Below are 26,672 nucleotides of genomic sequence, written 5' to 3'. Positions count from 1 at the left end.
CGATCTAGGTTAATTTTCCGAGGTTTCTGTATTTATAGGAATTTTTGGCGTCGGTCTCACGTCAAGGAGGTGCCCGAGGCAGGCCCACGCGCCTGGGGGGGCGCCCCCACCCTCGTGGGCGCCCCGGGACTCTCCTGGCCCAACTATTTTACTCCGGGGTCTTCTTTTGGTCCATAAAAAATCATCAAAAATTGGCACGTCAATTGGACTCCGTTTGATATTCCTTTTCTGTAAAACTCAAAAACAAGGAAAAAACAGGAACTAGCACTGGGCTCTAGGTTAATAGGTTAGTCCCAAAAATCATATAAAATAGCATATAAATGCATATAAAACATCTAAGATGGATAATATAATAGCATGAATACTTCATAAATTATAGATACATTGGAGACGTATCACCGAGGCGTCTTGAGGCCCAAGGGGATGAACCGCCACTTGAATAACTTGTATTGTAACGCAAGATTAGTTAGTCACCGGGCCGGACACGATGTGTATGAGCTAGCCGGGACTCTATATGCCGTCGGGCATCAACCTAATTATATAAAGGGGTGACCCGGCGGCGGGTTAGGGGCAAGAAACAAGAGATCGAGAACTAGGTCAAGCGTATTCGCTCCCTGGTAATCGAAACCCAAGCAATATAACCCCAAACTGGATTAGGCCTTTACCTTCAGCGCAAGGGGCCGAACCAGTATAAACTCTCTGTGTCCTTTGTCCCGATTAACCCCTTTAAGCTAACCTAGTTGCGATGGCTCCACGACTAAGTCCTTCCGCTAGGACATCTGCCGTGTCAACTCCACGACACTACTCGATAGTTCAGTGTGCCATGCTTTACGGATTAGAATCGGGACTTCAAAGACGTTTTGAACGTCATGGAGCATATGAGATGTTCCAGGAGTTGAAGTTAATATTTCAAGCAAATGCCCGAGTTGAGAGATATGAAGTCTCCAACAAGTTCTATAGCTGCAAGATGGAGGAGAATAGTTCTGTCAGTGAACACATACTCAGAATGTCTGGGTACCATAACCACTTGACTCAGCTGGGAGTTAATCTTCCTGATGATAGTGTTATTGACAGAGTTCTTAAATCACTGCCACCAAGCTATAAAGGCTTTGTGATGAACTATAAGATGCAAGGGATGGAAAAGACAATTCCCGAGCTCTTCGCAATGCTTAAGGCTGCGGAGGTAGACATCAAGAAGGAGCATCAAGTGTTGATGGTTAACAAGACCACTAGTTTCAAGAAAAAAGGCAAAGGGAAGAAGGGGAACTTCAAGAAGAATAGCAAGCAAGTTGCTGCTCAAGGGAAGAAGCCCAAGTCTAGACCTAAGCCTGAAACTGAGTGCTTCTACTGCAAAGGGACTGGTCACTGAAAGCGGAACTACCCCAAGTATTTGGCGGATAAGAAGGATGGCAAAGTGAAAAGTATATTTGATATACATGTTATTGATGTGTACCTTACTAATGCTCGTAGTAGCGCCTGGGTATTTGATACTGGTTCTGTTGCTCATATTTGCAACTCGAAACAGGGGCTACGGATTAAACGAAGATTGGCTAAGGACGAGCTGACGATGCATGTCGGAAATGGTTCCAAGGTCGATGTGATCGCCGTCGGCATGCTACCTCTACATCTACCTTCGGGGTTAGTTTTAGACCTGAATAATTGTTATTTGGTGCCAGCATTCAGCATGAACATTACATCTGGATCTTGTTTGATGTGAGACGGTTATTCATTTAAATCAGAGAATAATGGTTGTTCTATTTATATGAGTAATATCTTTTATGGTCATGCACCCTTGATGAGTGGTCTATTTTTGTTGAATCTTGATAGTAGTGATACACATATTCATAATATTTATGCCAAAAGATGCAAAGTTAATAATGATAGTGCAACTTATTTGTGGCACTGCTATTTAGGTCATATTGGTGTAAAGTGCATGAAGAAACTCCATGTTGATGGGCTTTTGGAATCACTTGATGCTTGCGAACCATGCCTCATGGGCAAGATGACTAAGACTCCGTTCTCTGGAACAATGGAGCGAGCAAATGACTTATTGGAAATAATACATACTGATGTATGCGGTCCGATGAGTGTTCAGGCTCGCGGCGGGTATCGTTATTTTCTGACCTTCACAGATGATTTGAGAAGATATGGGTATATCTACTTAATGAAACATAAGTCTGAAACATTTGAAAAGTTCAAAGAATTTCAGAGTGAAGTGGAAAATCATCGTAACAAGAAAATAAAGTTTCTACGATCTGATCGCGGAGGCGAATATTGGTCTTAGTTTGAAATAATGTGGAATAGTTTCGCAACTCACGCCACCTGGAACACCACAGCGTAATGGTGTGTCCGAACCTCGTAACTGTACTTTATTAGATATGGTGCGATCTATGATGTCTCTTACCGATTTACCACTATCGTGTTGGGGTTATGCTTTAGAGACGGTTGCATTCATGTTAAATAGGGCACCATCTAAATCCGTTGAGACGACACCGTATGAAATGTGGTTTGGCAAGAAACCTAAGCTGTCGTTTCTTAAAGTTTGGGGTTGCGATGCTTATGTGAAAAAGCTTCAACCTGATAAGCTCGAACCCAAATCGGAGAAATGTGTCTGCATAGGATACCGAAAGGAAACTGTTGGGTACACCTTCTATCACATATCCGAAGGCAAGATATTCGTTGCTAAGAATGGATCCTTTCTAGAGAAGGAGTTTGTCTCGAAAGAAGTGAGTGGGAGGAAAGTAGAACTTGATGAGGTAGTTGTACCTTCTCTCGAATTGGAAAATGGTTCATCACAGAAGTCAGTTCCAGTGATGCCTACACCAATTAGTGAGGAAGTTAACGATGATGATCATGAAACTTCAGATCAAGTTACTACCGAACCTCGTAGGTCAACCAGAGTACGGTATGCACCAGAGTGGTACGGTAATCCTGTTCTGGAAGTCATGTTACTACACCATGACGAACCTACGAACTATGAGGAAGCAATGATGAGCCCAAATTCCGCGAAATGGCTTGAGGCCATGAAATCTGAGATGGGATCCATGTATGAGAACAAAGTATGGACTTTGGTTGACTTGCCCGATGATCGGCAAGCCATAGAGAATAAATGGATCTTCAAGAAGAAGACGGACACTGACGGTAATGTTACTGTCTACAAAGCTCGACTTGTTGCAAAAGGTTTTCGACAAGTTCAAGGAGTTGACTACGATGAGACTTTCTCACCCGTAGCGATGCTTAAGTCTGTCCGAGTCATGTTAGCAATTGCTGCACTTTATGATTATGAGATTTGGCAAATGGATGTCAAAACTGCATTCCTTAATAGATTTCTTAAAGAAGAGTTGTCTATGATGCAACCATAAGGTTTTGTTGATCCTAAAGGTGCTCACAAAGTGTGCAAGCTCCAGCGATCCATTTATGGACTGGTGCAAGCCTCTCGGAGTTGGAATATATGCTTTGATAGTGTGATCAAAGCATATGGTTTTATACATACTTTTAGAGAAGCCTGTATCTACAAGAAAGTGAGTGGGAGCTCTGTAGCATTTCTAATATTATATGTGGATGACATATTGTTGATTGGAAATAATACAGAATTTCTGGATAGCATAAATGGATACTTGAATAAGAATTTTTCAATGAAAGACCTCGGTGAAGCTGCTTATATATTGGGCATCAAGATCTATAGAGATAGATCAAGACGCTTAATTGGACTTTCACAAAGCACATACCTTGATAAATTTTTGAAGAAGTTCAAAATGGATCAGTCAAAGAAAGGGTTCTTGCCTGTGTTACATGGTGTGAAGTTGAGTCAGACTCAATGCCCGACCACTGCAGAAGATAGAGAGAAAATGAAAATCATTCCCTATGCCTCATCCATAGGTTCTATCATGTATGCAATGCTGTGTACCAGACCTGATGTGTGTCTTGCTATAAGTTTAGCAGGGAGGTACCAAAGTAATCCAGGAGTGGATCACTGGACAGCTGTCAAGAACATCCTGAAATACTTGAAAAGGACTAAGGATATGTTTCTCGTTTATGGAGGTGACAAAGAGCTTGTCGTAAATGGTTACATCGATGCAAGCTTTGACACTGATTCGGATGACTCTAAGTCGCAAACCGGATACATATTTATATTGAATGATGGAGCTATCAGTTAGTGCAGTTCCAAGCAGAGCATCGTGGCGGGATCTACGTGTGAAGCGGAATACATAGCTGCTTCGGAAGCAGCAAATGAAGGAGTCTGGATGAAGGAGTTCATATTCGATCTAGGTGTAATACCTAGTGCATCGGGTCCAATGAAAATCTTTTTTGACAATACTGGAGCAATTGCCTTAGCGAAGGAATCCAGATTTCACAAGAGAACCAAACACATCAAGAGACGCTTCAACTCCATCCGCGATCAAGTCAAGGAGGGAGACATAGAGATTTGCAAAATACATACGGATCTGAATGTTGCAGACCCGTTGATTAAGCCTCTTCCACGAGCAAAACATGATTAGTACCAAGACTCCATGGGTGTTAGAATCATTACTATGTAATCTAGATTATTGACTCTAGTGCAAGTGGGAGACTGAAGGAAATATGCCCTAGAGGCAATAATAAAGTTGTTATTTATATTTGCTTATATCATGATAAATGTTTATTATTCATGCTAGAATTGTATTAACCGGAAACTTAGTACATGTGTGAATACATAGACGAAACAGAGTGTCCCTAGTATGCCTCTACTTGACTAGCTCGTTAATCAAAGATGGTTAAGTTTCCTGACCATAGACATGTGTTGTCATTTGATGAACGGGATCACATCATTAGAGAATGATGTGATGGACAAGACCCATCCGTTAGCTTAGCATAATGATCGTTAAGTTTTATTGCTATTGCTTTCTTCATGACTTATACATATTCCTCTGACTATGAGATTATGCAACTCCCGAATGCCGGAGGAACACCTTGTGTGCTATCAAACGTCACAACGTAACTGGGTGATTATAAAGATGCTCTACAGGTGTCTCCGAAGGTGTTTGTTGGGTTGGCATAGATCAAGATTAGGATTTGTCACTCCGAGTATCGGAGAGGTATCTCTGGGCCCTCTCGGTAATGCACATCACTATAAGCCTTGCAAGCAATGTGACTAATGAGTTAGTTGTGGGCGAATGCATTACGGAACGAGTAAAGAGACTTGCCGGTAACGAGATTGAACTAGGTATGTGGATACCGATGATCGAATCTCGGGCAAGTAACATACCGATGACAAAGGGAATAACGTAATATTGTTATTGCGGTTTGACCGATAAAGATCTTCATAGAATATATAGGAACCAATATGAGCATCCAGGTTCCGCTGTTGGTTATTGATCGGAGATGTGTCTCGGTCATGTCTACATAGTTCTCGAACCCGTAGGGTCCGCACGCTTAATGTTCGATGACGATTTGTATTATGAGTTGTGTGTTTTGTTGACCGAAGATTGTTCGGAGTCCCAGATGAGATCACGGACATGACGAGGAGTCTCGAAATGGTCGAGAGGTAAAGATTGATATATTGGACGATAGTATTCAGACACCGGAATGGTTTCGGGATGTTTCGGATATTTATCAGAGTACCGAGGGGTTACCGGAACCCCCCGAGGAAGTAATGGGCCTTCATGGGCCATAGGGGAGAAAGAGAGGGGAGCCCGCAGGGTGGTGCACGCCCCCAAGGGAGTTCGAATTGGACAAGGGGAGGGGGCCGCGGCCCCCTTTCCTCTTTCCCTCTCCCTCTCCTTCCCTTTTCCCTCCGATGAGAAAGGAAAAAGAGGGGGGCTGAATCCTACTAGGAGTGGAGTCCTAGTAGGACTCGCCCCCCTTGGCGCGGCCCCTTGGTGGACGGCCTCCTCCTCCCCTCCTTTATATACAGGGGCAGGGGGCACCCCAAAGGACAACAGTTGTTCTCTTAGCCGTGTGCGGTGCCCCCTCCATAGTTTACTCCTCCGGTCATAGCGTCGTAGTGCTTAGGCGAAGCCCTGCGCGGATCACATCACCATCACCGTCGCCACGCCGTCGTGCTGACAAAACTCTCCCTCGACCCTCTGCTAGATCAAGAGTTCGAGGGACGTCATCGAGCTGAACGTGTGCTGAACTCGGAGGTGTCGTACGTTCGGTACTAGATCGGTTGGATCGTGAAGACGTTCGACTACATCAACCGTGTTAACCTAATGCTTCCGCTTTCGGTCTATGAGGGTACGTGGACACACTGTCCCCCTCTCGTTGCTATGCATCTCCTAGATAGATCTTGCGTGATCGTAGGAAATTTTTTGAAATTGCAAGCTATGTTCCCCAAAAAATACTTGTCCCTACTTTGCTGCATCACCCTTTCCTCTTCAAGGGAAAAACCAACGCAAGCTCAAGAAGTAGCAGACACCCATGGAGTTGTGGCAACACACAATGCGGGAGAAGTGGTAGGCAGGTAGCGGCACCAGGGCGAGAGGCGAGAGCAGCCCAGCAGCGGTGGCGTGGGCTGAGGGATGACATGAGGCGGGATCAATGTCAGCTTGAAGCTAGAGTGGAATATTAGAAGTGGCACACAACACGGGAACATCAACAAACATCAAGAATGTAGAGATACCAATGGTAGGAGGGGCGTAGGAGGCTGAGGGAGGCACACAATATCGACATGCAGGTTTATGGAGCACCAGTATTGGGCAAGAAGAAGAAGCACCAAAGGCGAGACAATGCGGGTGAGTTGGAGCGGCGTTGTGTGGGGGATAGAGGTGGGTCTAGACCCGCTTGTCAGTGACGATCTCGGAATCGACACCACTGCTTTCGGTGGTGTTGTTTGTGATAGCCTGGGTGGATAGATTTCAAAGGCGCGCATTAGTTACCCACTGCCAGCGAGTTGGGCAGCCCTCAGATGACGTGGTAACTCAGTCAAAACCTCTAACGTATGCGAAAAGCAGTTTCTACTATGGCGAGGCGGGAATTAAACAAGTTTGAGACTTTGAGGTTGTGTAGTAACTGGCTTTCTGAGTACATGGTTGAATCATGAACCATCTGGTCCGTTGAGGGTTGGAAATTGGATATCTCAAACATAGATAGACATATACACATGGTTAACTTGTGAGCCTTATTTCTGTTTTACGAAATACATCTGGTGAAGTTTCAATTTTCAAGCAAATGTAGAAACCATGACACGACAATAGGTGAACATCAATGTCCATTCACTCCAGGACAGGTGGCATACGGTAGAAATACGGAACACGACAAGGTTCCTCCTCCACATTAAGGATTCCTGATGTCTCATATGACTCGACGCTATCTACGAGTGTCTCCTCCAACTTCCTCGGTTTCCATCCTAGATTCTTAAGTTTATCTGAATTCATCCCAAGCTTATAATCCACATCAACCAGTCTAAACAAAAAAAGTGGTGAAAATCTGGTGGAAATAATAACCACATAACCACAAACATGAAAGTATGTTAATATGACTTACTTGTCTGCATAGTTATAGCTGGGGTACATGCTCTTCATCAAATCCACCAAATCTTTTACGTCGATTTGGTGTTCTGAACATATGTACCTCTGATATGGTCCTGCCTTGTTGTATAACAGCAGTAGTGCATCAGCAACATCACGGACGTCTACTATGGGCCAGAATTTGTTATTTATTGTGTCAGGACCTCCTGCAATTAATCCAACTAATGGAGATATAATAGGGTAAAAAAGATGAAGAAAATAATTTATCTATTTCTTGAACTCCTCTGTTGAACTAATGTAGTACTAATGTAATCCTTGGGATAAATGAGAAGAGAAATGTTGAGAAAACATGATGAGTAGATCACCACTAAACCTTTTATGATATAGCGGAGGAATTTGGTGGTAATATTGAGCACATCAGCCTGCAACAGTGGGCCAAAGACCGCACCGGAGCAAAATGTAATGACATGTAATCCATTTTTCTCTGCGTATTCCAGGGCCATCTCTTCAGCTTCCGTCTTGGCAAGGGCATACCAGATCTGCCAAAAGTAAGTTAGTCCGCCTGCCCTAGTACCTCTCAACGGCCATCTATAGGAATAAGTTACTAACCATTTATAGATCTTGCACAATTTTAGGATTTATGAAATATGAAAAATATTGTATTTTCACATAAAGAAACTAATTAAGGTACACATCAGCATGTTTTCATGTGTTCCGTGGTGAATATCAATCTCTCTGGAGACTTGGTGCATGAATATCTTAATTAATCATCGTTGCTGACCTCATTTTCCTTGCAGAACTCTTTGTCTGACCAGCAATTCTCATCTTTCAGTTTATCTAGAGGCCAATTTGGGTTCAAAGTAATAGCAGTGCCGGATGAAACCACAATAAGTTTTTGAACGCTCATAGCAGAGCAAGCCTTAAGCACATTCATGGTGCCATTAACAGTAGGAGCCATCATCTCTTTCTGCACAATTCAAACTTAGGACCTTATTAAAAATTACATGTGTACCTAAGAAAGAGTGAGCTTGTAATACTTATAATCTTACTTGACCTCATAAAAAACATATTTACATCCTAAGAAAATGTTGTTACGACCGGGCCTAATGTTGTTGCAGGTATAGATTGAAAATGTTGAATACTACTTTTCACCCCCACCTGTGTAGTGCTGAATTTTTTTACCACCCTCCTTATTTTTACCCATAATTTGCGCATCATTTTGTCGTTTACTTGACATAAGGAATATACACGTTCTGACAGAGTGCCCCGTCTAACAGGACCATGCGGCTCCTAACGTGGCCATGTCAACATTTTATGAAACATAGTAACTAATTAGATTGAATAAAATTTATAACTTGCCCTCACTTACTTTAGAATGAATGTTTTTATCCTAGAAATCATTACAATCATTCTGTATATTACATTTTTTCTTCATATTTCTCATTCCAATTTAGAATTGAAATGCAATCTACTAAGCTTAATGAATTAAACTAAGATCAAATTCAAACCATTTTTCTTTCTAGAATTCCTAATTTGTTGTACACAAATAATACATTTTTACTGAGTTTTGATTTCTATTTTTGGTTTGTATCTTAAATTTAAATCTAATTTTTAGTTAATTTGAAATGTGTTAATTTTACTACGTCAATTATATTTCATGTAAATGATTGTAACAACAAATTACTAGAATTGTAAGATTGAAAATCAGCCAACCAGCCTCAAGTGAATGTATTTCATTGCTTGCCTCTTTATCAACCATCTTGTCTATGGGCACTGGAGAGGCAAGATGGAAGACACCATCGCACCCGACAAACGCAGTTGCCACTGCGTCGTAGTCGAGCATGTCTGCCTTAAACAAACGGAGATTTTCCAGGGCCTTGTCTAATTGTTTGAGATATGCATTCTTTGGATCACCTAAAATAGAAGTTAACAATTATTCACCTATACGAGGAGTGTGAGTACATGATAAGAACATCCGCACCACAATTACACTCTTAGCCCATGCGGCCATATACTAGTTCAAATTCCATGAAACACAAGGACCAATGGCTTAGCTTGCACACGCCAACTCAAGTATCGTGTACTTTTGTTCTAGGAACTCTTTCAATTGCTTATGAGAATATAATTCTATCTAAGTCAGAACTTATATTACACAAGAACGAAAACCTATCATGAACAAGAAGGATATGCACTGGAGTATAATTAAACACGGAGATGATAACAGGGGTACAAGAAATGAAGATGAAGCTTACAGTGAAGACTCGAGGACTTCGGGCCATTTCTTTTGGTGACTTCTAGAATAAGCCGGGTATCAGCTTATTCTAGAAGTCCAACCAAAATTTTCTTTTTACAAGCCTACTACTCACTGTGAGGACATGAATGAAATATACAATATGAAACTTCATAATTTCATCCATAGAGTGTTGTGCCCCCCCCCCCCCCCCCCCCCCCACACACACACACACACTCGGGCACCATGTACTTCAAAGTAGTAAAAGACTACGTTCACTTTTATAGTCCGTATTTAGAGAAGAGGCCACTTAAGGTTATTTTTTGGTTTCGTCCAATCATTAAATAACTTGATTACAGCAACAGCAACAACTCACCAATACGAGCATACCCATGATTACTAGCGCTTCCTCTGACTCAAATACACATTAATTTTCTGGCCCCACTATTATTTGCAGTAGCTGAAATGGCGACGCAGAATTAGCTTGTGGCAGGTACATACTCCAGCTTTGTTCATCCCAGATATCACCATTTCTCATGTTTGATTTGGGGAACACAAAACTAAACAAGGTGCGGAGAGCAAAGCAAAGAGAACGCGCAGGCGTGGCACGTACATGGGTCGCGGACGGTGGCGTGCACGGCGTAGCCGCGGGCGAGGAGCAGCTTCACGAGCCACGAGGCGATGTACCCGCCGGCTCCGGTGACGCACACCCGCGGCTGCGACGCCATCTCTTTCCTCTGGTCTCCGGCGATGCCGTCCTCTCTATCCATCCCGTCCTGTCGTCCTCTCCTACTTCTACGAGAGGTAACGGGCGAAGCAACGACGAGGTCCGGGTGCTCTACGCAAATCCATTGGAGCAGCGCACGACGACTACCTGTTATTTATTCCCCGCAGAAAGAAAAAGAAAAGACTACCTGTTATTTTACTTGCAAGGCTGTGGTCAGCCAGGCTCTAAAAAATATATGCAGGATTGTATAAGGAATTTTGCGTCGTACACCCCGCTAAAAGTTTACACGAATACGTCTACTTGATTCCTGCACCATAGAATTTGTCTCAAAATCTGTTTGATGGCATCACAGGGAAAAACAAACGGGCATTCTAGAGCAAGCACGTCCGGCCTGCGGTGTTCCAGTCTCACGGTGGCGACGTGTAAATGCCATCGCCACCCCGGGCATAAAAACCGAAGACCGAAGACCGAACCCGAAAAGACCGAGACCAAACCCGAAAAGACTGAACTAGCAAAGACCGAATAAAAAACCGTATGCAAAAATAGAAGACCGAACTAGGTATGGTCTGTTCGGTCTTGTTGTTTTGAGGACCGAGTAGCCTGTATAGACCGAATTACTAAAAGCCCATCCTAAGGCCCGTCTAGCCAGCCCAATGGTCACACACAACTACACGAGTACAGACGGTGGTGTTTGGTTATCTAGTCCTAGTCCTAGGACTTTTTCTAGTCCTTAGGACTTTTTGAAAAAGACTCTCAAAGAGGTGCTTCTAAGGACTTTTAGTAAAAAGTTCAAAAAAATCTCACCCTGTTTGGTTTATTAGGGACTTTTTCTAGTCCCAACACAAAAAAGTCCAACCAAACACCCCCTTAGTCCTCACTTCACGATTCACAGGAACCAGTCGGCACCCTGATTCACTCCCGTTCCTCTTTTTCTCTCCCACTACGAACCCTAGCCGCCGCGTGCCGCGCGCCGCCCACCGCTGTGGCCCGATGCCCCGTGACGACTGACGACTGCGGCACCGAGGCGCGCCGCACGCCCTGACCAATGAAGAGCGGCGCCCACAGCGGCAACCCTGACCGGTGAAGACCGGCGCCCGAGCGGCAGTCCTGACTGGTGAAGACCGGCGCCCCGCGTCGACAACCTCGACCCCCCGTCGGTCGCTCCACTTCCCGCGACGGGGCCGTCCGCCGCCGGTGCTCCACCTCCTGACGGCCGGTTCAACAGGTGCAGTCCCTGACCACCACTCGTCCTCTTCCACACTGTTCGCTGGCTCGCCACCTGCTGCCATCTTTCGGTTCTCCACATCACAGCTGATGGTTACTTACTTCATCTCTCTATGTACATATATGATACATGATTCCCATGAAATCAGCGCTCCTGCAAGTGTTTTGTAGGCAATACATGCCTTGCTTTCTGTCAAATGTTAGCACTTGGAGACAACAAATAGAACTCTGTACTGTACTACACTTAACTAGAGTAGTGTCAAATATTAGCACAAGATTATTTCTGTAGTCATTTGGGTTGTTTTTGCAACCATAGTAATTTGTTTTCTATTTATTTCTGCACTTCAACTTCTATCCATGCAGTCTTGTAAAAGCAACACTTTAAAATGGAACATTCAGAGTGCGGATTTGGGCAAGATAACTGAGAAGAATCACACACTTTAGCAGCTTCAATAGTTTAGTACTACTAGTAGGAGTAGAGAATTTATATCTATAATCCTCTTTGTTATTGCAAGATAAATCCTGGGTACAGAATTCCTATGTACATAGTAAAGCATTTGTGCTTGTTTCCTAAAACTAGATATATACATGGTATATATCATTTTGGTAGCTGATACGAGATACACAAAGATGGGTTATATGCACCTTATGTTCTTATTTGCTCATGTCAATGTTGTTTGACAGACCAATGTCCTCTTTTGTGTAGATGTTTCCTATACCGGAATCTAAATATGATGAGGAGTTGAATGAGAAAGATGCCGAAGCAAAAGGTGCCTAAGGTGCCAATCTAGAAGCTGCTCAAGATGACAAGCCAAAAGAACAGAAGCAAATGACGTCATGAATCTTGTTGTTGGACCATGAATTACGAATCTTCTTACTTTGTGTCATATGAATCTTGTTACTTGTTGTCAAGTATAAACATGTATTGGTATTTTGTTGTTGTCAAATATAAACATGTATTGGTACTGAAAGTAACTCGCTGTATCAATTAATTTGGTCTGTTTGGTCTGGACCGAAGACCGAATAGTAAAGACCGAAGACCGAATAGTGTAGAACCGAAAAGACCGAAATTATTTCGGTCTTCAATTCTGGAAGACCGAAAAGACCGAACCGAAAAGACCGAACGCCCAGGGCTTCGCAGCGTCGCGTGATGGCCACGTCGCGCTGTAGTGACGTTCAAAACAAAAAAGTCCATATCAAAAATAGAAATGCCTATGAAATACTCCATAATGCAAGAATCTTAGTTCAGAAAAAACAAATCTGCAGGAATCGATCATACAAACCAAATAACACGTGTTGGAAAATTGTCAACGCGAAAACCACTTTCAGTCCTCCAAACTTCGTATGAAAACCATTTTTTGCCAAAGAGGCCCCTAAGTTTTCCTTGTTCCTGTGACAAGCAACTAATCCTCCAATAAAGTTCCCAGGTTGCAACCAGACCTTCCATTACACCTTCACGTATTTTCCACTCCCGTAAGGGGACGGAATTATAATCTTTTCTTATTACTATGGTTTTTTGAGTCATGCGAATCAGAGAGGCCCTTTCTTCTGGACAAAATCACCAGAGAACGGCTAGAAAATGGTTTCAGCTCGTGGCTGTGTCCTGCAGCCAGAGAGATGGGTTCAGCACCGTTCAGAAAAGAAGGATGGATTCAGCAGCCATTTATTTTGCAGCGATTTGTTGGTTCTACTTTGTGCATTATATAGAACTTGAACATCAGATCACTCCAAGTCTCCTCGTCGTTACTTCGTGCATTATAGAGGTACTACTATGTATAGAAGTAGCGTCAAGAGTACTCCTACGAGAGGTACAGAAACATAATCAATCTCCTACACGCAACGGGGGAAGCATCGTGGGGGTCGGCATCGTATACTCCTGCAGTCCTGCTTTTTTTTTTAAACTTTTTTGTGTGTGTGGGAGGAGTCCTGTTATTTTACTTGGCACACCTATGGTCAGCCAAACTCTGAAGAACGCGAGTCTCTGTCACGGCAGCTGTCAAGCGATGGTGCACTTAACTCCTTCGTCTGCTTGCCGGTTAAAAAGAGGATCCTAGCTAGCTCTTGAGAATATTCCATAGATCTTTTTGATTATGTATGTACAGTAAAAGATTGAGTACCATAGGAAGTTTTGAAGGACTACTTCATATGCAGTTTCAGAGAACTCCATAGTATATATAGATATCCTAAAACGCTAGGACGGGAAAAGAAAACCCCGCAGGAGCCACATCTACTTGGTTCCTACCTGATATAATTTGCATCAAAATATGTTTGATTACATCACAGGGACAGCAATGATGGCATCATAGGAGAAAACAAAAGGTCTATGTCAATAGTGAAATTTCTATGAAATATAATGCACATGAATCTTCTTTTATTATAGAAAAGATAAAACATGTAGAAGTCAATCCTACAAACCAAACAAGACACCGAGGAAAATTATTAATGAATTTCAGTCCTTCAAATTTCCTATGAAAATTATTTGAGCCGAAGGGGCCCCTGGATTTAGCGTGTTCCCGTGACAGGCAATTAATCCTTCAGTAAAGTTCATACCATGCTGCAACCAGAGACCTTCTATTGCACCTTCACGTATTTCTCATTCCCATATGATTCAACATGGGGGTGGAATTATTATGTTTTCTTATTACTATGTTTTTTCGAGTCACGGGAATCAGGGAGGCTCTTTCTTCTAGATAAAATCCCCAGAGAACCGCTAGAAAATGGATTCAGAATGAGACTGACAGGATTTTGACCTTGAGTGGTTTCACGTTCATAATCAACGCCACACGATATCACATCACAAATTAGACCATTCTAGTCCCTCTTGATTTCTCCCCAAGCCGTGCTCACTCCAGGGATAGTTTCGCCATTGTCAAGGCTAGCATCTGAACCCCGTTTGCCATGTCCTCGGGCGACGCATACTCTTCGGGCTTGTGGCTGTATCCTGCAGCCAGAAAGATATGTTAGGCACCGTTCAGAAAAGAAGGATGAATTCAGCAGCCATTTATGTTGTAGTCGTTTGTTAGTTTTACTTCGTGCATTATAAACTTGAACATCACATCACTAAGTCTCCACCAAACACAGAAGCAATACCCTGACTTTTCAATATCCACCAGGATCTATACTATAAAAAACATATGGCATATACTTCCGAACTGGTATCGGATTTTATATCATCTCGGACATTGCAGCATCTTCATTTTGACAAAAGATATGATTGCGTTATGGAGGAGCGGAGTACAAACCTTTGTAACAGGGAATGAAGATCATACCCATTGGTGATATTCTGCAGAGCAAAGACAGGTGCATGTGTTACTCGAGAGCACTCACAATGAATGCACTAAAATGATACTAGAAACTAGAAATGAAGTAAAGCACCACGTTGCAAATATTGCTAAATGAGAAAATCTCTGTTGGGGCCTGGTACTTCACCTGGCCATGAAGAGTGAATCGTGATAAGCTCTGCTTATCATCAATTTGTATTCTAGGCCCAGCTGTTTTGCAGCAAATTCCATTGCGTTTATGACTGATTTGTCAGACAGAGCAGGCGGATCCTGGTTGATGATCTTGAATTCCGATAGTTCTACTCCACGGATCTTTGATATGTCAATGGCAGATTTGTGAACCTTCTCAATGACATAATTCCTTCTTTTCTCATCAATATCTCTTACATCTGTACATATGATATTTTGGATTTACTGGTTGAAAAAAAAACCATTTCCCCTTAGGAAAAACAATAGTTGTTGCGGAAGTTACAGGCTCCTACCAATTTCTAGGTGTGATTTACTTGGGATGCTATTGATAGCTCCGGGATGTAGCTGCAGAATACCTATACGAGAATAATTTGTTAGAAAAATATAATGTGGGCAAGCCTTCCTTGACCAACTTCTTAAGATGTTGGTTGACCAGTAGCTGCATAAGCATACTTTCACAATGAAAAAATATTCGAATATGTAACTGAGCACCTAGTCTACAACAGATAAGTACAAACCATGCTCACTATTCCTTTTATTTAAGCATCAAATTATTTATCTCAAAAAGAACATCAAAATACTTTTCATGTTTTCAAGTTGTTAAGTCTCATGGCTTAGCTAAGTATGGATACATATTCTGCATTTCATCAGATGTGCATTTATTTTAACAGTTGAGCAAAGAAATGATCAAAGGAAGGTTCAATACAGATATAGGAAACATAGGAATAGGAAAACCACAGAAATTTGACATTTGCTGGTGCAAAACAGAGAATTGCACAACACAGAAAAACAGCAGAATAGTCATTTGGATGAAACCCATGAACATTGACTTGATCCTACGTGATTAAATCTTAAAGTGAGGTTCAGGTGGATGTTCAAATTCTTATGGAATTGAGGCACAGGATCAAATCCATAGGAATTCGCTAGCACCATTCCTTTGATCCAAAGGCAATCCATAGGAAAAAATCATACGGACTGGAATCCTACAATCCATAGAGGGCTTAAAATGAATATAATTTTGGAAATGCAGGCTAAGCATCCTATTCACCGGATTCAAAACATGCTTTGTGCAACTGCAAATCATTTTGTAGAGGAACACATAAGTCGGTAGCACATGCATGAGCTAGTACTACTACACATGACTTAGAAAATAAAAGCCAATTTATCAAACATACCAACTGTTCCAACTGTATCTATCGATCCTGATTCCAAAACATATTTCTCAACTGCTAATGCCAGCTCAGCTGCCGCCAATCCAGCATCATTTCTGCAAAACACTGCTTCGGCTCTTTACCATACATATATGTGGAGACCCTTCAACAGTAACGCCAAAAAATGGATGCTAACCTTGCGGGCATTAGCACTGCTCCAGCATGACCCCCATTCCCCTCAAATTCCACCTTAATACTTGCAGGAGCAGCAATGGCAGTTACAATGCCAATTGGGATGCCTGTTCATAAGAACAGCCATGAGTAAGAGATGTTTCGAACCACATACGTACTGATACAACTAAAACAAATCCGACCTTCTTTTTCCAAAATGGGGCCCTGTTCAATGTGCAATTCTATAAAAGCAAAATATGCATCTTGGTTCAAAAACACATTATGTAGATCGTCTGGGTGTATCTTGTAGCCAGCAGAGTCAGCAGCATCAACAAATGATACATTGTGGTTGTCAACTGTCCTTTTTAGTGATCGAACTAGTTCTTCGCTCCCTGCCATTAAGCGGCTGCACATTTTCAAAGAGTGCACATATGAGAACCGACAAACTAAGACCAAGCGACAATTAGCTCAAGCAGAATTGATAGCATTTCTTAGAATAACATGTAACTTGTGGTAAATGAGGGTGAACCTTCCCAAGCAGCTAATTCCAAATCGTGTAGGCTCCTCTGATGTAAACATAATAACCTCCAAGGATCTTTTTGGCTGGAAACCAGACCTGTATGACACATGCAGGCCAAGCAAGTAAGATTTTTCTGAAGATGAAAATCACAATGGAGTTCACATTTATATTAGCCTGGAGTCATGTCTCCGAGCGTGTGACAACATTGAAAAAAATATGCCAGGTTTTCTTCAATATGAAAGTATAACTTAATCTAATATTTGTATAGCCTTATGTGGTCTCAAGTGCAGTTTAACCATCTGACACTTTGAATAAAAGAAAGGTAAATAACATGTACAATGGCCTAATATCAATCCAAAAGAAGGGAAAATGAAATTTATGTTCAAAAAATGGTGAAAAAAATTAGTAGACAGAATTCATACCTTTGGAGCACACTGATTGCCTCAAGAGCACCCAGAACACCAACGACCCCATCATATTTGCCTGAAAATGGAATGGCATCAACATGAGAACCAGTTGCAACTGCTCCTAGTTCTGCCTCAGAACCCACCCTGTAGAAACAAACACACTGTTACAATGTGAAACACAATTAGCCAGCAGAAATATGTTCCTTTTGTACATATCAAGTCCAATGCCGAGAGTTTCAGCACATCAAGTAAATCCAAACTGGGAACAAGAACAGTAATAAAAGTAGTTTCATAGTTGGCACATTATCAGATGCGGTCATTCCTATCATGCCAATACATTATCAGTTCGGCAACTCGAGCAAGAAAAAAAAAGAGCAGCATGGTAAAGTTATTATTCCAACCATACAAATCATATAAATTCAAAGCTGATTGGCGAAAGAATCGTTTGCAATTGTCCATTGCTAACAACTTTCAAATTCAGACACATAAACAAACAACAGAATCCCAGAGGTATCAAGTACCAACTCACCAGCGGCCAAATATGTTGCCAACGGCATCTTCTCGAACAGAGAGGCCAAGCTGTTTCATTATCCCTTTAATATACCTATATATGCATTAAGAGAAGAGATCAATGATCAGCATAGGGTAGCTACTAGGCAGAAATGCACGCTGTTACGGGCCAATAGCATGTATACTGTACACACAACCATAGTTACAAAAGGCACGCCTAGGCTCTAGGCGATAGCAAAACGCCTAGCGGTTAATTGCGCTTAATGTGCACATAATTGTGCTTAAGCAAGCGCTTTGGTCAGAAAAGCACAAGGCAGTAGCAAAAACTCACAATTAATGCCTAGCGTTTTTTTTTTAAACTTTGCACAGAACCATTCAAAATTTGACGGTCAGTCTTTGAAACCAGAAGCAACGTAAATTCAGAACATAATAATCCAGAGTGATCAATTAATTATATGTCAATGAAATAAATTTCTGTCGAGTTTGAAATGAATAACAAGCCAATTTGACTCCAAGAAAACTGGAGGCAATCAGAGTAAAGGCGAACGAAGCTATTTTAATTGCAACTACTCGCTAACTCTCGTGACCAGGGAACATAGCTAACCCTCACGAGTCAGGGGTACGGGAAATCTGAACTGGCTGTGGTATCCTCACCTTCGAGCTTGCACATCCTTGTCGCTGTACAGAACACGCGTCACCGACGGCGCCGGCGAGTCGGAGAACGAGGCCAGTTCATCAATCTGCGCAACCAAAGACGAAGAGAAACCATCACCGCCACATTGCCAACCCCAACATATCACCGGGAACCAATTAGAAGGTGGACGCGCGCGGATCACAGTTCACTGATACTGCGCGCGCCACGTCCGCGGTCACCGGCGGCCTGGCCGGCGCGAGGGACGGGAAAGCAGCGCAAGGGGAGAGGAGGAGGAGGAGGAGCATGGAACGGCGCCGTGTACCTGGCGCTGGAGACTTTCGGAGTCTACGCGCAAGGGGGAGGCGCGGCCGCCCTCGCCGTCGTCGGAGGCGGGGAAGCCGGCGAACTCCTCCATCGTCCGCCGCGCCGCCGCGTCGTCGTGGCCCTGTACCCCCGCCGCGGCGCCGGTGAGGAGAAGGAGGGAGAGGAGGAAGGGGAGCATGGTTGGTTCCGCACGCAGCTGCTGCTTCCGCTGGCCCGATGGGAGAGGTGGGAGATGACGCGACGGCACTGCAGTGGTGTGGTGTGGTGGCGAGGAAGACGACATGAGTCCACCACGAAACAAACGAACGAACTAAACAACTCGGGCACTACTGGCTCGGTGGGGCCCACTGCCCACCCGGCCCGGCCCACGAGAGAGACGCGAAAAGCCAAGGCCCAGGGACTCGTTTGGGCCCGGCCTGCAGGGCCGCCGCAGCTAGTATATAGGTATGTCGAAAACGGCAAGCGCACGAGCACACAACCCGCTCTCGACCCAAATCCTCACCCTTCCCCTCCCCCGTGCTCCTTCGCTCCCGTCAAAACCCTCGCCCCCACCTCTCCGGCGGCGGCGGCGGCGGCCGTGCTTCCTCTCCGGCGAGGGCTGCCTCCACGTCCGTACAAGGTTCACGCTCTGCACTCTCTCTCTCTCTCTCCCTCTCGCTCGCACTCTGCCACCCGTAACCCTGTAGCTTGCTCGCGCGGTCGAGCGTAGGTGAATAGCTCGCGCGCGCGTGTGGTAGCTTACTCTGGATGCGGACGCGCGGTTGCGTGATTGGTGGCGCGCGCGCGGGCTCCAGTGCTCCGGATTTAGGGTTCGGAGGCCGTGCGCCCTCCACGTCGCTCCTTGGCGACCGACGCTTAGGGTTTGCGTGTGGATCCGCGGCCTATGTGCTTAGTGAGGTGTAGAGCAACATCTGGTTGGGTTTTTGGTGGTTTCACCGTGCAAGCTCTGGCCCGTGCAAGGGTTAGGTGATGCTGTGGCTAGCGCATCTAGAGTATGTGCAGAGAGTTTATGCTACTTTGCTGTGGTTGACAGTGGTTTTTGGTTGTGTGTTGCAGAGAATATGGATGGGCCTGCTGAGACTCCTGCTGTTACGGAGCATGAGATGAGCGAGATCCCTAATCCTACCAGCGGTGAGCAAGCCGATGCTAGCATTGAGGAACAAGCCAATCCTGAGAGTGATGTGCCAGAGCAGATCAAGGAAGAAGCGGAAAATACATCTGATGAGGAACCCAAAGGCACAAACAATGAAGAATCTGGGAACCCGAGCGATGAAGCGCAGGTGACTGTGAAAGATGAGGATATGGGGGATCAGAATAGCGAGGACCAGGCTATCCGTTCACTTGAAGAGCCAGCTGAGGCAGAGCAACTGGCCAATGTGGAGACGGAAGACAAATGGCCTGGGTGGCCTGGAGAAAGTGTGTTCCGTGTACTGGTTTCTGCCCAAAAGGTGGGTGCTCTCATTGGCCGCAAAGGGGAGTTTATCAAAAGAATGTGTGATGAATCCAAAGCCCGCATAAAGATTCTTGATGGCCCACCAGGTGTTCCAGAAAGAGCTGTGAGTTCTTCATTCTCTTGTACCATCCTGGATTGTTATTATCACGGTTTTCAGTAGTGTTGTAGGTCTGTGCCTTCTAGGCATCCTGAGTACATGTGAAAGCCAAGGTTGATTTGTGGCCCATATCAGTATTTTTTTTTTGTTCTATAGTTGCTTTAATAGAACGATGCAGAGGTATATTGGTTTGTTGCATAATGGTGATCTGTTTTTGTGGCTGTCTTGAAGGATCGATGTGCTAGCAAGCCTTACAACTATATGGTAGCTATAGGACTGTACAACACCTTACAATTATATTCTGTGTTGATGTGCCTTCTCATATTCTTATTTGCCGGGTTATCAGAAGTTCAGAATGTTTGTGTATGTGTTGTCTTGATGTGCTATAGACTATAGTTTACTTGTAGATGCCTATAGTAATTGGCAACGGAAGGCCTTATTAGTCTCGCACTTAAAAAATCATAGATATGAAAAGATCAACTGGTTCTCAATTTGTATGCTGTACAATGCCGTATTAATGTACATTTGTAGTTGCAGATTGATTTTGCTCTTATAAGGAACCAATTGCTCAATTAGGGATGCTTACTGTCCTTGAGTTCTGAAGAGGCAATCTGTTTCAGATGCTTCTGAATGTTTCAAAAATAGTTAAGACTCGTGAATCTGGGGCTTAATAGTGCTCCATTTAATTATGATCACTATCACTGCTAAATCAGACTGAAGGTTTATAATTTGGAAGATTGGATCATCAAAGATATTATAAAAAATACTTTTTACATTTCGTATTGTTCATAAAAAACAATGCAATATTAACCACCTGCTTATATATGGAATGGCTGTATGCCTTTGTTGCTACAACCAGCAAGGAGCAAGCGAATATTTTGATATTGGTTTGACTAGTTAAGTGAAGTCCTAACAAAGAGTTAGTTTAGTCCGGAAGCAGCTATTGATAATTTTGGATTTTTACATGGATATAGAGTAATTGTTGCACTCTGAAATACTTTTCTAGAATAAAATGATTGATCATATGGTAGGAGTACTGCTATCGGCCAACTTAAGAACATTAGGTATAATTGTCAAAATTGTAGCGAGCTTCCAGATTTATTCATGAACCGTGTGGATAATTTTGGATGTTCTTGCTACAAAAAGAGCTGATTAGTTATAGTTGTAAATATTGATATTTGTAATGCAAATAAAAAATAATTATAACAGGACAACACAAGACATTGATATTTATGCTACTATTCATAGAAGTTTCTGCACAAGTATGGAACCTGTAAAACGCAAAACAAGCAAACTATCCATAGAGTGACATTAAGTCGAAAACTTAATGGTGACGATAACAGTAAGAAACTAATCTTTGCAGGTTCTCACTGCAGTCTAAGGCCTCAAGTCATATCCCATTTTGTATCCAAAATAGACGAACAGTCATGGTTACCAGATTCAGTTTTGTGCTCATCTGCTGCAAATACGATTTTAAGTCTTTTGAGTATTGGATGAAGATCCCTGTCAAGAAGCTCCACATATTGGCTGGTAATTCCATGACCCGTTTGATTTTTTGGCCAAAAGGAAATCAGTTGGCAAAATTTACAGGGCTAAAATAGTATGAAAAAGCTTAATCCTAACCATTTCATTAAATCCTAGATGGTTCTTTCAGAAAATGACAATATCTTCAAAGTCAAAATATACAAGTGGATGCCCGTCAACAGCAAGTAAAAATGCCATTTATAAAGCTTTCTTTAGTATTCAATATTTTAGGAATTCGTACTAACTGAAGCAGCATTCACAGTCCAAAATAATAATATTATTACTTAAATAATGAGCAAGTATATTAAGTTGGATGGGAAATTTCTGGGCTTATAATGTATATTGCTCCATAGTGCTGTGCATAACCACTTCAGCATCAGATGTCATGATCTTATTTACAACTCTGAAGTTATGCAATCACAATGGGAACACATAGTTTGGCACTCTGATTACTTTAATTGGCAGTTTCATTTCACGCTTTTTTATTCTTTGAGAGATGTAATATAAATGTTACCAGAAAGAGTAAATACTATTGCATTCCACAGTGCAGCGCAGGAATGAACCAAACATGCCCCAATTAACACATCTTGGATAAATTGTGCTAAAATAGGGGAGGATTGATATTCTAAAATCTGCCCAGCTGAACATAAGCTGTTCTTGCCTAGGCTGAATCAGATGCGGGAGGTGTCCAAATGTGGATGCCCTTCAGTTTGTTTAGCAACATGCAGCATTTTGATTATTTTGGTGTTGGGGTAGTAGTAGGTGTAGTGTAAGCATTGTGGTCATTTCATCATCCAACTAACGTAGGATGGAAATATATGCTTATCCTTGCAATGCCATATTGTGTCTCCTCAATGCGCGTGCATATTGCTACTAATTATTGCTTTCCTGTATTATCCATCCTTGTGCAACATGTTTGTGTGCCTCCTTGCTGACATCTAGACACTGTTTTCCTGTTTAAAGGTAATGATTTCAGCGAAGGATGAGCCAGATGCACTTGTTCCGCCAGCCATTGATGGTCTGCTCAGAGTGCATAATAGAATAACAGATGGTTTAGACAGTGAAACCGACCAGGCTCAGCGAGGTGCTGGTCCTGCAGGGCCAACACGGCTACTTGTGCCAGCTTCCCAAGCTGGCAGCCTGATTGGCAAGCAAGGAGCAACCATTAAATCAATACAGGATGCTTCGAAGTGTGCTCTCCGCATTCTTGGTAAGATTCATATTTCCCCCATATTGTTGTCTCAGCATGGCAATGCTTCACCATATTGTTATAGTATAGTATGGTACGACCTATTCTGCTCTTGATACTAAGTTCCGTAGCTCCTTGCTTGTCTTCAGCTAGCCAAGGATAGATCTGTGATTTTTCTTTTGTGGTTTACTGGCATGCCATATGCTGTTTGTGTCACTGAACTGATAAGATGATATGACTCATGTTTTGCATTGTTATCCTTTTCTGTATGGATCAGGACATAGGCACCCGTTGTGGGAACCATGTGTACTTCCAAATTATTTCCTAGCTTTTCGTGACTGATTGTGCGTGTACAGTGTACCATACACTAGTGGTGCTTATGATTTATGATTAGCATACTTTGTATGATCACCCATTTTCCTCGTGTATTGATTCTTTACTTGCTAAAAAGCATTTTTAAAATATGGAATTCATGCACACACATGACAAAAGCTTGCCCTTTAAGAATTAAATTCTGCTGGCTGGTAGATGTTAGAATCTGAGTTTTACGATTCATGCAAGAGAGTTCTGAAGGACTGGAGTATCACCAAAGAACTAGCCATGGACAGGGGTGCGTGGAAGCTTGCTATCCATGTGCCAGAATCATGAGTTGGTCACGAGATCTTATGGGTTTCACCTCTAGCTTACCCAGGCTTTGTTGTTGTTGTTATGCTAGAATGTACGTAGCATGTGCCACCACCCCCTCTGGCTTGATGGGGTGATTGTTGCAGCTTGTTTCTGTACATTTTTCCTTGGTTTGCTAGATCATTGCTAATCAACTGTACTGAAATTTCATTAGGCTTAGTTTTGCATGTACTCACACATGACGCCCATTTACTAATTTTTCCTTCACAGAGAATGTGCCACCTGTTGCATTAAATGATGACAGAGTTGTCGAGATACAAGGTGAACCTCATGATGTTCACAAAGCAGTGGAACTGATTGCAAGCCATTTGAGAAAATTTCTTGTTGACCGTAGTGTTCTCCCTTTATTCGAAATGCAGGTAAGTGATTTCTATTATGCAGCAAATTGTTTGCTTGAAAGAAGTATCCAATAAACCTTGTCCTTCTTGACAGATGAAAGTGCACAGTGCGCCCAGAGAGCAACCTATGCCTGCTCCTCAGCAGTGGGGTCCTCCTCCGCCCTGGAGTCATCCACCAAACATTCCTCCCAGTGGCCCAGGTTATGGTGGGAATCCACATTTTATGCCGCCACGGCCACAAGACAACTATTATCCTCCTCCTGATGTGCACCATGTGGAAAAGCAACCGCACTATGGGATTTCTTCATATGGACGTGATGCAAATCCAACTGCTGCTCCTACCTCAGGGAATCAACACCTATTGCATGGGTCTTCTCAAGTTAGTTGCTTTAAATTTGACCATTATGAACATGATGTCTTCTTTTATGCCTATTAATTTATTGCTTACACTGCCTTTTCCAAAAATTTGTTTGGTTTATTGACAGATTTCGCAAAAAATGCAAGTTCCTCTTTCCTATGCTGATGCTGTGATTGGGTCTGCTGGTGCCAATATTAGCTATATCCGCAAGCATAGTGGTGCGACAATAAGTATTCAAGAAGGTGTTCCTGGGGAGATGACGGTCGAGATCGCAGGAAGTGCCTCACAAGTTCAAACTGCTCAGCAGCTGATCAAGGTATTTTCATTTGTCCTCTTAGAATGCATCAATTTCACATGCATTCACCGTCTGCATTTAGGCTAAAATTGCATGTGGTGAGGATCCTATTTCCTAGCTTCAGTATTGTCATTATATATATTACAAAGTACTCCTCCTCCATTCCACAATGTAGTGCGCCCACGCTTCCTGAGATCTAAGTTTGACCATACATTTAACCGACGAGACCGACTGCGGCAGGAGCAAAAATTATACCACTGAATTGACCGACTGCGGCGGGAGCAAAAATTATACCACTGAATTCAGTGGTATAATTTTTGTGAATTCAGTGGTATAATTTTTGCTCCCGCCGCAGTCGGTCTCGTTGGTTAAGTGTATGGTCAAATTTAGATCTCCGGAAGCGCGGACGCACTACATTGTGGAATGGAGGGAGTACTTAGATGTACTTCCTCCGTCCCATAATATAAGATGTTTTTGCAAGCTAACATAGCTTGCAAAAACGTCGTATAAAACCCCCTTTAAGTTGTGCAACATCTTCCATGTAATCCCTCCGTCCCACAATATAAGATGTTTTTGCATGGATGCTTATTTTCCAAGGTTCAAATTACAATTTCAGAAGCTACAATAATGTCATTGTAGCCATAAAATCATATCATATATTGTAGCTTGTCATTTGCGCTTTGCAGTTCTTCCGTCTTCTATTAAATTGATCACCATCCTCTCGTTGCAGAATTTCATGGCCGAAGCTTCTCCCCAAGTTCCTCCACCAGGTCCCGCTCCTCCCTCTCAACCAGTTGACTCGGGCTACAACTCATACCCGCCGTATGGAGGACCGTCGTATGCAACCCCTCCAGGGGGCGCAGGTCCTACCCCTCACAATGGAGGAGGCTATGGGGCCCACTACCCTCCGAACTATGGGTACTAGCTGGACATGAAACACTAGGATGTAGTGACGAATTCGGGTTTTGTTGTTCGGCCTGTTAATCTGTTGAGCACGTGAGACCATTATTAGGATTTCCAAACTTTCGGTGGTGTAAACTCTGGAGCACAGCTGTTCTCTGATGTGCTGTTTAATTTTTTGGTGCTGTAAACTTGATCAGTAATCTACGGGCTCTTTCATACTCAATACTCTACCTAATGGTCCATCACCCATATGGTAAGGAGAAGAAACGGTTGTTGGTAAGCAATCAAGACCTCTAGATTGGCATGCCCTTCAACAAGGGCTTTGACGGCAATGGAACCAACCTGGGGGCGTGCATTTGACAATTATGGCTTTTTGTTTGGAAACATTGAGTGAATAGGATTACAATCTTGCTGAATTGTTTAGCGCAAAGATGCCCTCAAGCGGAAACATTGCTAGTTTCAAGCGGAAACATTGCTAGTTTAACTATCTACACTGTTCATGATTTTAACTTCATTGACACTATTATGCTGAATTTGTCTTTTTTGCTTATTCTATGTGTACTTTGAATTTTGATTTGAATTTTTCAAGGATTGTAGGCACATGTGTTGAACATCCACAAATTGTTTTTGAATTTTTTGGAACATTTAAAATTCACTTTTTGAAATTGGTATCATGGGAGCATAAGATATGGTATCACATGATATTCTCTCCACTCCTTTGATAAAATCCCCAACCCATGAAACCGAATGTAGCTCTGGTATCTTAAGGCATCTCTATCTTAAGGCATCTCCAACGCCTATTCTTAGGACTGTGTTGTTAGACATGTTTTGTCATCCAACACGGTTATGTATCGGTTTGCCAACCGGCTCGGATAAAGAGGATAAAAAAAATGGATTTCCGACATAGCACCTGCGGCATTAGGATTCTAAGATAATTTCTTCCCGAAACTTCCCAAGAAAAATCCCCTTGTGTCAAAAAAAAAAATGGTTAAGGATACAATCAACCAATAAATTC

General features: G+C 42.8%; 3 protein-coding genes and 1 long non-coding RNA gene across 4 annotated transcripts; 2 read left to right on the top strand and 2 right to left on the bottom strand.

Annotated features, from left to right (window-relative positions):
- Positions 1 to 7,080: 7,080 nt before the first annotated feature.
- Positions 7,081 to 10,558, bottom strand: LOC123124363 (cinnamoyl-CoA reductase 1). The gene is made up of 6 exons (XM_044544990.1): positions 10,292 to 10,558; positions 9,193 to 9,362; positions 8,230 to 8,415; positions 7,822 to 7,987; positions 7,465 to 7,654; positions 7,081 to 7,383 (listed from the first exon to the last, which is right to left on the bottom strand). Exons 1-6 carry the CDS (start codon positions 10,446 to 10,448, stop codon positions 7,194 to 7,196), a joined length of 1,059 nt encoding a protein of 352 aa, XP_044400925.1. The 5' UTR covers positions 10,449 to 10,558; the 3' UTR covers positions 7,081 to 7,193.
- A 605-nt stretch (positions 10,559 to 11,163) lies between these two features.
- Positions 11,164 to 12,621, top strand: LOC123124362 (uncharacterized). The gene is made up of 2 exons (XR_006461059.1): positions 11,164 to 11,630; positions 12,336 to 12,621. It is a non-coding gene; the product is annotated as an uncharacterized lncRNA (long non-coding RNA).
- Positions 12,622 to 13,973: 1,352 nt separating this feature from the next.
- LOC123119505 (ureidoglycolate hydrolase) lies at positions 13,974 to 19,096 on the bottom strand. Its single transcript, XM_044539324.1, has 12 exons — positions 18,815 to 19,096; positions 18,513 to 18,598; positions 17,878 to 17,952; positions 17,364 to 17,492; positions 16,951 to 17,037; positions 16,625 to 16,827; positions 16,447 to 16,549; positions 16,275 to 16,366; positions 15,393 to 15,455; positions 15,059 to 15,299; positions 14,872 to 14,912; positions 13,974 to 14,570 (listed from the first exon to the last, which is right to left on the bottom strand). Exons 1-12 carry the CDS (start codon positions 18,992 to 18,994, stop codon positions 14,473 to 14,475), a joined length of 1,398 nt encoding a protein of 465 aa, XP_044395259.1. The 5' UTR covers positions 18,995 to 19,096; the 3' UTR covers positions 13,974 to 14,472.
- A 192-nt stretch (positions 19,097 to 19,288) lies between these two features.
- On the top strand, positions 19,289 to 25,880 carry LOC123119504 (flowering locus K homology domain). Its single transcript, XM_044539323.1, has 7 exons — positions 19,289 to 19,435; positions 19,873 to 20,372; positions 22,854 to 23,100; positions 23,974 to 24,122; positions 24,196 to 24,480; positions 24,587 to 24,775; positions 25,485 to 25,880. The coding sequence occupies exons 2-7, from the start codon at positions 19,878 to 19,880 to the stop codon at positions 25,677 to 25,679; spliced, it is 1,560 nt and encodes a 519-aa protein (XP_044395258.1). The 5' UTR covers positions 19,289 to 19,435; positions 19,873 to 19,877; the 3' UTR covers positions 25,680 to 25,880.
- The last annotated feature ends 792 nt before the right edge of the window (positions 25,881 to 26,672 follow it).

The sequence above is a fragment of the Triticum aestivum genome, chromosome 5D (assembly GCF_018294505.1).
Source record: "Triticum aestivum cultivar Chinese Spring chromosome 5D, IWGSC CS RefSeq v2.1, whole genome shotgun sequence".
Lineage (NCBI taxonomy): Eukaryota > Viridiplantae > Streptophyta > Magnoliopsida > Poales > Poaceae > Triticum > Triticum aestivum.
This window is presented reverse-complemented; position numbering and strand designations above follow the sequence as displayed.

Excerpts from the sequence above, each read along its gene's own strand:
- LOC123124363 (XM_044544990.1), bottom strand. The coding sequence starts at position 10,448 with ATGGATAGAGAGGACGGCATCGCCGGAGACCAGAGGAAAGAGATGGCG. Across the intron at positions 8,416-9,192 it reads ACAAGATGGTTGATAAAGAG|AAAGAGATGATGGCTCCTAC; the intron begins GCAAGCAATGAA and ends TGAATTGTGCAG. Across the intron at positions 7,988-8,229 it reads AGTTCTGCAAGGAAAATGAG|ATCTGGTATGCCCTTGCCAA; the intron begins GTCAGCAACGAT and ends TACTTTTGGCAG.
- LOC123119505 (XM_044539324.1), bottom strand. The coding sequence starts at position 18,994 with ATGCTCCCCTTCCTCCTCTCCCTCCTTCTCCTCACCGGCGCCGCGGCG. Across the intron at positions 17,493-17,877 it reads GGCAACATATTTGGCCGCTG|GGTGGGTTCTGAGGCAGAAC; the intron begins GTGAGTTGGTAC and ends TTGTTTCTACAG. Across the intron at positions 15,456-16,274 it reads AGATACAGTTGGAACAGTTG|GTATTCTGCAGCTACATCCC; the intron begins GTATGTTTGATA and ends ATTCTCGTATAG.
- LOC123119504 (XM_044539323.1), top strand. The coding sequence starts at position 19,878 with ATGGATGGGCCTGCTGAGACTCCTGCTGTTACGGAGCATGAGATGAGC. Across the intron at positions 20,373-22,853 it reads CAGGTGTTCCAGAAAGAGCT|GTAATGATTTCAGCGAAGGA; the intron begins GTGAGTTCTTCA and ends TCCTGTTTAAAG. Across the intron at positions 24,123-24,195 it reads TCCCTTTATTCGAAATGCAG|ATGAAAGTGCACAGTGCGCC; the intron begins GTAAGTGATTTC and ends CCTTCTTGACAG.